This window comes from Silene latifolia, chromosome 5, assembly GCF_048544455.1.
Source record: "Silene latifolia isolate original U9 population chromosome 5, ASM4854445v1, whole genome shotgun sequence".
NCBI lineage: Eukaryota > Viridiplantae > Streptophyta > Magnoliopsida > Caryophyllales > Caryophyllaceae > Silene > Silene latifolia.
Genome location: NC_133530.1, coordinates 90924023 through 90933616, shown reverse-complemented (window position 1 = coordinate 90933616; position 9594 = coordinate 90924023). Strand labels below are relative to the sequence as shown.

Sequence of the window (9594 nt, the reverse complement as noted above, 5' to 3'; positions counted from 1 at the left end):
CAACTTCCCATAAATTGGGTAACCAAACAAAACCTCATTTTTGCACTTTCTAGGAATTTCCAATTCACATGAATTTGGAAGGCAACCAAACAACCCCTTAGTACTTGTCATTTCCGGTTCATTTTGTGTTACTTTAAGTCATTTTGCATTGGGTCAATTATAGGCCGGGTCTTTTCAGGTTGGGTCAACATTGGGTGAATCAAGGTTCGGGCTGGATTTGAGCCTAGTCGGATCAATTTGGGTTTTGGGTCAAGCAAATTGAGGTCACTTTTGAGATTTGGGTAAGCTTTATCGGATGGGGTCAACTTTGCGACACCGTACAAATGAAGAATTGGCGATTGTGATCCGGGGAGGGGTGGGCTAATGAAAGAGTAAAATAGATGGAAGGCCCAGAAAGCAGGTCCAATCCAGAAGGTAGGAGAGAGTGAGACTAGACTAGTTGCTACGAATACTTCCTTGGTGGGTTGGTATATACTGTACTACTTTGTTGGTATTCTATTCCCTCGCCGTCTTCACTCAAACACAAATAAGAAGAGACACTCTAATTCTTTCCTCATTGCAGAATTTGCAGGTAATAATATTCTCCCTCCTTCCCTCCCTCCCTCCTTGTTTCTTGTAATACTAGTAGTTCCACTCATCTATTACTGGCTGCATTCTGCATTTCGTCGATTAGGGTTTTGTGAATTTCCCTTTTTTTAATAATTGTGTGTGTGTTGCAGAATTGAATTGAATTGAATTGAATTGAATATGAGGGGAAGAAGCTACAGTCCGTCTCCACCAAGGGGAAGGGGGGGTGGTTACAACAGGAGAAGACGCAGTCCGAGTCCTAGGCTTCGTCATTCTCGCCATTCCAGGGATTTATCCACTAGTTTACTCGTTCGTAATCTTCGCCATGATTGCAGGTTCTCATTATTATTATTATTATTGGTATCTATTATTCTTCTTCTTGTTTAATTAATTAATCTATGCCTTCCAGACCTGATGACCTTCGTCGACCTTTTGGCAAGTTTGGACCCCTCAAGGACATTTACTTGCCTAGAGATTATTATACTGGGTCAGTTTTCTACTCTTTTTACTCATTATTTGAAATGCCTCCATTCTCTTTTCGTCTTCCATCCATACTGCTTATCACGCTGTATATAAATCTAAAGATTGGAATTAGCTTTCAACTTCCATTATCAAACCTCAACCATATTTTATAACATTACCATGTCTTTAAGGAACTTTTCAAAGCTTAACCATATACTTAACATCACTTTTTTATTCACTAACTTTTCGCATCAATTCTTATTTAACAATCGTCTTACGTCTGCCAGACACTTCTGCTTAATCATAACATTCCTCATTTTATAGTTATTTTTGTTTTGGAAGATGGACATTTTAAATCATTACATAGTACCGAGCAACAGATCACCATGCTAGTAGTTTTATTTTTTAAAAACCCATATTCAACAAACCTTAATCACCCGCAAAGTGTTTCGCTTGTTAACCATCATTCTATCTCAGTAATGTATTTTACATATTCATTAAACGTTTGAGGTTCAACAGTGAATTTAATGGTTTTGAAGAGATCTGTCAAGTAATAAGAGTCCTGTCGAAGATATTGTTAATTGTATCCAAGAGTTGAAGGAACTTGGAAATGAATACATTCTGCACACATTCAAGTCTTGAAGATTTTCAACTCACTCTTTTAACTGATCTTTACAAGGTCAGCTGTTGTGTGCTCGTTTCTTATGTTCTTATCCAGACCTTTATTATTGGGCAACTCTGTTATCAAACATTGATGGAGCACAACTACCCGTTTTTCTATACTAAGATTTTTTAAATTATTAATTTTATCAATTTTATGGAACTATGCCACACTACTACAGTGCTCCTCGGGGATTTGGTTTTGTGCAATTTGTGGACCCAGATGATGCCGCTGATGCAAAATACCAGATGGATGGTCAAGTTTTCCAAGGTCGTGAATTGACAGTCGTATTTGCCGAGGAAAATAGGAAGAAACCCCTTGAGATGAGGTCAAGAGAAAGGTCAAGGTAGACACTCAGCTTTTCACCTCATTGCCACAACGTATTGGTTTTCACTTTTTTTTTTGGGTAAATGTTTTCTGTGTTGACTTTCAAAATTCTTACCTATGACGTCGCCATTCCAAAGGATGCTTCATGTTTGCATACCCCATATCATTTTGTGATTCAGGCTATGATGATATTGGGATAGTATACATATTGTACAATGTACACAACCTTACACCCATGTTGAAAGATCAGTGACTGTTTTCTTATGACCCCTTCAAGAATAGTGCATCAAGATTACAACTATCAGCATTCCACACTATAAGAAGCACAACCACGTTAGCGAGCCATTTGATCTATATTTCATCATACGGAGCCAAATTTAAGTTATATGCGCTCAAAAAATTTTGTAGTTAGTTGAATTCCATTAGTATCTTTGTTTGGCTCTAGGTCAGCATGAAAATGCTGTTTTTACCTTAAGTAGTGCAGGAAGTTTTAATAGTCATGGCATATTATGTCAATTAATTGAAAGCAGTGCTGGATTGGAGTTATAAGTTTAGGTCAATATGTCATTGTTGTCTGGTCTTCACTTTGTAGTCTCTTCCATATCTTAGTTTAAAAAAGTGCGCCTAAGGCGCGCCTTGGATGGGGGCACTAGCCAAAACGCCTCGATGCATTTTAGGTGCGCCTTTTAGACAGGGCTCACCTAACATGGCTAACTAGTATGCACTTTCCATATCTTTTAGATGAGGCTCATCATTTCTTTTCCTCATTATTCTTAACTTTACTCCTTGACATGTTAGCCAACTTGAAAACTCCTGAAAAGGCTATTGTTGCCCAAAACTCTATTTGGAAATTACAAATTTGTTACAAAAAATAGGGCGCCTCACGTACAGAAGGCGTGCGTCTTTGCGCCTCGTTGCCTCGACCACTTAGCGCCTATGTGCGCCTTGCGCATTTTCAAACTATGTTCCATATGCACTGCCTAGCAATCTACCATATTAGCTAACGTGTGAAGAGAACAGGAAACTTGATTACTTTTTATCTGTGAAGAATTTTCTTTGATGTTTCACCAAACTGCTATTGTTCTTCACTTCTTCTTACTTGGAGGGATTTTAATACTATGTTGAGAGTACATGCTCTTCCCTCATAGATGCCTCCATCGTAGGCCTTTATTGACCCGATAACATATTTACTAAATCTTATTACTGCCAGCTTTCTTAATTACTCGTATTTGTGTTGGTATCACATGATCCATAGTTATGAATATACGATGAAGACCCCCTTCTGATTTTTTATACTGTTACCAAAGTTGCTAGCTTTTCATCTCTCTTTACAACATTGCACTTGTCTATGAATCAGCTTCTATTGTCAGGGTGCTTATGAAGATTATATTATTGTATTTTGCTTGTCTCTTTTTCATTCTACGGGCCATAACTTTATTGTGGTCTCTACAGCAGCCATAGGAGCCGGCATGGCAGAAGACGTTCTCCTGCTCGTTATTCCCGCTCTCGCTCACCACGACATTCACGATCTCCACCTGCAAGACGTGAAAGGTCAAGGTCCCGTAGCTACTCACCTTCTCCCAAACGACGACGACATTCAAGGTAGTGCTACTATCACACTGATCATTTTTTCACCTATTGTGTTTCAGCTTCCTTTTTCTTTTTTGGACTGGGTGTAGTACCCTAATGCTTTTGATGTGGTTCCTCTGTGTAACTTCACTTGTGAGGCTTGTGACGTATGCTTTTATTGCATATGGTAGGTTGGATACTCGGTACTTATCTGCTCTGTGCTAATGTTTCTATCGTTGCTTTCATTGCCTGATGCTGTTTCACACTTTCACCATATACGTAGCGTTGGGCCAATGTTTTTTTTTTCATTTGGTTATGTAGTTGCAAATTGATTGCTCCGTATGACTTAATGATGGTATCTGTTATGTGCTGGGAGAGGCTTGAATGCCGCTGTGTTTTTCTGGTTTATTGTATTTGAAAAAGCCAAGTGCTTAGTTCTTCAATGAACATATATATTAGTGGAATTGATTGTTTCTTTTGCCAACGTAATGATCTTATGACTATCACCGCCTTTTTCGTTTTCTTGTTTTAATTCTTACCCTAAAGCCTTAGTTTGAAAGGCATGCTCAAACGGAAGGCTTAGTGAGACTCTAACCGAAATGCTTTGTTGTGCTGTGTAGAATGTGGATAAGACAAAGCTGGCGAGAGCACTATTATGCATTATCCATATTTTTTCCTAGTTGTATCACACTTCTCTTTCCCACATTATCCCTAAGCTCTTGCTCTTTTACATGTCATTTACCCATTAGCCCTCTTTCGAAATACATATTTATTTGCAAAAACAGTGCGTTTCACTTCACGCCTTTTAAATGTTAAGGAGGGCAAAATATTGATTTTGAAATTGATATCGATGGATAGTGACAACATATTGTCAGTAATGGCTGTTTCTTGAATCCCCCCTTTTTTCTTTGTTGTTTTGGTCACAGCACCCGGAAACGGAATCCTTGAATGTCGCCTTATATATCTGCAATATAAATCATACCACGTTTTTTTTAATTGTTATTATTAATCCAATCAGGGTTGTGATTTAGACCATACTTTTTGACGGAGCAAGTAGAGAGGAAAAATGTTGAGTACTGTAACGAAATGTGAATTATGTATGTCAGGTCTGGTACACCCAAAAACAGGAGGCCCAGTAGAGAAAGGTCATATTCTCGAGAAAGTGGAGGAAGATCATATTCTCGTTCACCACCTCCACGTAACTCGAGGAGCAGGAGCAGGAGCCAAAGCAGCGGGAGGGGTGAGAGCGGAAGCAGGAGCCCATATCCAGAAGAGCATGGGATGGAGCAGAAGAAAGAAAGGTCAGCTAGTGAGGATGGAATGTAGTATGGTTTGTTGAAGCAGATACAAGTTTAGAAATGGATCATGTAATGTGTGTTTGATGAGTTAAGTGGAATCCCCCCTAGTAGCCTAAACATTATATAGGATTCTAAATGAGGCCCAACATAATGTCGTTTTGTGAAATCTAGTTAAATTATTATGCTACTCTTGTAGTCCGTAATGTTAATCTGATTGCTACTTTAATTTGAAAGTTTTGGTTGGCTACATAAAAGTGGAAGTAAACAAATGTTGTGTTATAAGTTCCGAGTTTCAGACTTTCAGCTAATGGGGGCAATATTGGTAAATGGCGACTATTCCTGGTTATGAGCCTTGGGCTTGACTACTTTACAGGTGTGTAATGTGCGCCCCAGCTAAAAGATGGCCTTTGTGCTTTGGAGAGGTTTCTGCTTATTACGAAGTATTTGTCTTTAGTCTTTACTTTTGAGGTGTGAATGAATGTGTGACTTTTATTACTCTACTATTCCAACGGCTGTAAATTTATTAAGATAGACAGTTAGTTTGTTTGGGTTGATTCGCAATTAATTCAACTCTCTTATTTTGTAATTGAATATCAATGGGGTTTACAAATTAATCTATTTATTTGATTGAACATCCTTGTAACAAATGACTCATAAAATGTATTGGGAAGGAGATAGACATAGAGCTTAAACGAGGGAACACTAGGCTGCTATATCTAAATGGAGTCGTTACTTAAAAGAGTAGTTATTTATTAGTAAGATTATAATTAGTGTGGTTGAAAGTATAAAGAGGAGAGGGTGAAAGGTGAAGGGGTAATTACATTACATTAAGAAAAGGGAGATAAAGTATTGGTTAATAAATGCGGTAATTAAAATGGGAAAAAAAGGGAGGAAGAACGTCAAGCACTGAGTGAGCAATACTGAGCATAAACTGGAGAGAGAGAGGAGAGAGAGAGAGAGAGTGTGTGTGAGTAAATAGTGTGGGAACATGTAATGTGTGTCGTCTTTGTTTGAAAAGATATTAAGAATAAAAAATAGAAAAAGTGGGGGAGACTAGAGAGAGACATAGTATTCGGAAAAGGAGGACACATACACACTCACACACTTGACAAAGTAAGCAAGCTCTCACTCTTACCAGTTACCACTGTTAGTAAGTAGACTTGATTACAGATTTACTAGTGTTTACAAACAAACATCAACCTTGTTTTGCTGCTCCCCACCCAGGTTTCTTCTTCTTCTTCTTCTTCTTCTTCTTCTTCAGTAGTATTAGTATTATCAGTAGACTACTCTATACTCAGTAGACTTCATTTGCATGTTTTTTTATTTATTAAATTTGGAATACCCTCCCTCCCTCCCTAACTACAAATCCGGGTTTTTCTTTAGCTGCCATTATTCAGCTTTCCTAATTTCAGCTTTCTACTTGTCAATGCAATGCTTGCTTACCATAATTACCTCTTCAATTAACTACACTACTAGTACTAATCACTCTTTCTTGCTTTTTACTTGTTTTTTCACTTTCTAATATTGCTATTGCTAGCTCAACTATCCTCTTTTTGTCATTTTCTGCTCCGTCTTATTGGAAACTGTTGCCAGGGATACATTCTCATTCTTTAATCTCTATCTCCTCACTTTCTCCTCTTTTCTCTTCCCCATTTTTGGTTATCATCTCCACACAGGTGGAGACTGCACCTACTTTCAGCTTCGTCGACCCACCGGGTGAATCATGCATCACAAATCGCTGCACACACTGCTCCTGCTAACTCTTCTTCATCCTGCTTTAGGTGACTCATCTCATCAATTTCATCTTTCATTACCATGTAGTATCAATCTTCTGATAAAATGAATGTTTGTTTTTTGTAGGTGCATTTATTGGGATAGATATAGGGACTGGTCTATCTAACTTGCCACCCGCTTCAGAACTAGTTGCAATTCTTAAAGCCAACCAGATAACTCATGTTAGACTGTTTGATGCTGACGCCCACATGCTTAAAGCCCTTGCTAACACAAGCATAGAAGTCATGGTTGGGGTGACTAATGAGCAAGTTCTAGGGATTGGGCAATCCCCCTCAGTTGCAGCAGCATGGATCAACCAAAATGTGGTAGCTTACGTGCCAGACACCAACATCACTGCCATCGCTGTTGGTAGCGAGGTCCTCAGTACAATCCCACATGCCGCTCCTGTTCTGGTTCCTGCTCTAAACAACCTCCATAAAGCTCTTGTTGCTACCAATTTAAATTTCAAGGTCAAAGTCTCTACCCCACACTCTATGGACATTATTTCTAGACCTTTTCCTCCTTCAACTGCCATCTTTAATTCCTCCTGGAACTCTACTCTATACCAGGTTCTTCAGTTCTTAAAGAATACCAACTCTTACTTCATGCTTAATGCGTATCCTTACTACGGATTTACCCAAGGAAATGGCATCTTCCCCCTTGATTATGCTCTTTTCCAACCCCTCTCCCCTGTCAAGCAGATTGTTGATCCTAACACTCTATATCATTATGATAGCATGTTTGATGCTATGGTAGATGCCGCCTATTACTCCATTGCTGCTTTAAACTTTTCCACCATTCCAGTAGTCGTGACTGAAACTGGATGGCCGTGGAATGGGGGAGCTAATGAACCCGATGCCACTGTCAAAAATGCTGAGACCTATAATAATAACTTGATCAGAAGAGTTCTAAATAATTCGGGTCCACCAAGTCAGTCAGGTATTCCTATCAACACCTACATATATGAGTTGTTCAATGAAGATGGCCGACGTGGTCCTATCTCTGAAAAAAATTGGGGAGTGCTGTTTACCAATGGCTCAGCTATTTATCCTCTCAGTCTTGGAGGTCCGGGTCAAACAATGGGGAATTCTACTGGTCTTTTCTGCATTGCAAAGGCAGGTGCCGACACAGATAAGCTGCGGAAAGGCTTGAATTGGGCTTGTGGTGATGGTCATGCCAACTGTGCAGCTATTCAAGAAGGCCATCCATGTTATTACCCTGATACCACTGAGAATCATGCCTCTTATGCTTATAACGATTATTATCAGAGGATGCATAGTGTTGGTGGGACTTGTGATTTCGATGGTACAGCAACTACAACTAATGCTGATCCAAGTAAGTCCTCGTGTCTATAACTAATCCTTTCTTTTGTTCTTCTATTTTTCATTTTTTTTGCAATATAATCTTCGTGATAGTTTAAATGATAATGTAGTGAGCATTGACAAATTTTGAAGGATTGAAGAGCGTAGTTGAGGTTAGATAAAGATTGGTGAAACGGATGGAGAATAGATGCGAGCTGGAAGTTGTTACTAGTTGACTAGTTGTTTACTTGTTTTCTGAAGGGGGTAATAGTCACCCACCACTCCCCTAGTGTAATAGAGAAGACCTTTTCTGTTTCTCCAAAGAGAAAAACTATTAGTTCAATGAGTTGCACTCATGCACCACCTACTTGCTCTGTTCACATACTCACATAGGGTTTTGGGGAGATAAAAACGCCTTTTATAGGACATAACTCCTTCAATTGGACCCATCCTTCATAATGCTCTGACCATGTAATGGTGCAATGTGATCGAAAGTAGGGAACTTTTCTATGATAAGTCGAATGAATTATGCGGTTCTGGCTGTAGTTAGTTCACACTCAGCACATAAGTAATCATAATGTCATGAATTTAATTGCTCCATTATATGAAATTGGATTTAGGGGACTGTGTATGTCTTTGTTACTTGCTGACCTTGAGGTCCTTGACCCTTGACACCATGGATTTTTGGCATCATACTTTGTGAAATAGCGTAGTTGTGATTATATTTAGATTTTTGAGTTTTATCTCTAGGGAAGCAAGTAGCTAGTTTATTAATCTATACCGATTCTGATTGTGTTCATCTTGACATTTCTGTTGTCACAGGCTATGGTTCATGTGCTTTCACTGGAAGGTAATCATTTTATAATCTAACAAATGTCAGTCTATGTTCTTGAACTGGTTTGAAGTTGATTTGTTGATCTCATGTTTACTTTACTTTTCCCTGTATGACAGTTCTAATTCAACAGCTGGATTGAGTCCCACGGCATTTGGACCAGTTAGTCCGCTCATGGGTGGTAGCAGAGCCGTGTTATATCCTGAGTTTGGGGTTGTAATCTTAGGAATCATGTTGCATTTATTTTCTTGATTATTTTTCCTACCAATTCCTAGCACTAGTATACGAACGAGATTGATTGAGCTTAAGATGATAGGGATTTGGCGACGAGAAAAAAAACTCCGACAGGGGTGGTGTTTTGCTATCATAGGTCATGTATGTTATTTACCATTTTCCAAGTCCCTTGTACTTGTTCTTCTTCCTGCCATTTTATCACTCTATCAGTTGCCATCTTGTTTTGATTTTCATTGGACGAATTGAAACAGTAAAACCTGCGTACATCCATTCTCTGTATCTGGTGAAATTCATGCTAGCGAACTGCTGAAATGATCAAAGCGAGATGATTAGAGTATCATACAAATATTACTCAGTTTCAAATGGATATAAATGGCTTCCCTGACAAATCAAGTAGTCAATTTCTTATTTGTATTCGAATGAAGTTTTAGGTGGTGTATGGAATGACAAAACATTGATCAAAGTTGACGATAACTCACACTAGTGCACTACTATCTCACACAGATAGTGTTCTATCTCTTCACTGCCCTAAAACACCTTGTTAAAATGCGGGTGATGGGTATTAAGCTC

At 38.8% G+C, this 9594-nt stretch overlaps 2 protein-coding genes across 4 annotated transcripts; both read left to right on the top strand.

Moving 5' to 3' along the window:
• Positions 1-466: 466 nt before the first annotated feature.
• LOC141657889 (serine/arginine-rich SC35-like splicing factor SCL30A) lies at positions 467-5153 on the top strand. Of its 2 annotated transcripts, none has more exons than XM_074465284.1 (6): positions 467-571; positions 720-902; positions 977-1054; positions 1872-2036; positions 3473-3619; positions 4693-5153. In XM_074465284.1, exons 2-6 carry the CDS (start codon positions 748-750, stop codon positions 4910-4912), a joined length of 765 nt encoding a protein of 254 aa, XP_074321385.1. In that variant the 5' UTR covers positions 467-571; positions 720-747; the 3' UTR covers positions 4913-5153. The 2 variants fall into 2 exon arrangements, with proteins under 2 accessions (XP_074321385.1, XP_074321384.1); XM_074465283.1 differs by having other exon boundaries at positions 483-571; positions 3470-3619.
• A 730-nt stretch (positions 5154-5883) lies between these two features.
• LOC141657887 (glucan endo-1,3-beta-glucosidase 4) lies at positions 5884-9188 on the top strand. 2 transcript variants are annotated; one of them, XM_074465280.1, is made up of 5 exons: positions 5884-6108; positions 6561-6665; positions 6745-7992; positions 8781-8808; positions 8910-9188. In XM_074465280.1, exons 2-5 carry the CDS (start codon positions 6608-6610, stop codon positions 9040-9042), a joined length of 1467 nt encoding a protein of 488 aa, XP_074321381.1. In that variant the 5' UTR covers positions 5884-6108; positions 6561-6607; the 3' UTR covers positions 9043-9188. The 2 variants fall into 2 exon arrangements, with proteins under 2 accessions (XP_074321381.1, XP_074321382.1); XM_074465281.1 differs by having other exon boundaries at positions 5911-5997.
• The last annotated feature ends 406 nt before the right edge of the window (positions 9189-9594 follow it).

Bases quoted from the DNA above. Each gene is read 5' to 3' on its own strand.
- LOC141657889 (XM_074465283.1), top strand. From the start codon at position 748: ATGAGGGGAAGAAGCTACAGTCCGTCTCCACCAAGGGGAAGGGGGGGT. The intron at 903-976 runs GTTCTCATTATT...TATGCCTTCCAG, and splicing joins AATCTTCGCCATGATTGCAG to ACCTGATGACCTTCGTCGAC. The intron at 3,620-4,692 runs GTAGTGCTACTA...TATGTATGTCAG, and splicing joins AAACGACGACGACATTCAAG to GTCTGGTACACCCAAAAACA.
- LOC141657887 (XM_074465280.1), top strand. From the start codon at position 6,608: ATGCATCACAAATCGCTGCACACACTGCTCCTGCTAACTCTTCTTCAT. The intron at 6,666-6,744 runs GTGACTCATCTC...TGTTTTTTGTAG, and splicing joins TCTTCTTCATCCTGCTTTAG to GTGCATTTATTGGGATAGAT. The intron at 8,809-8,909 runs GTAATCATTTTA...CCTGTATGACAG, and splicing joins TCATGTGCTTTCACTGGAAG to TTCTAATTCAACAGCTGGAT.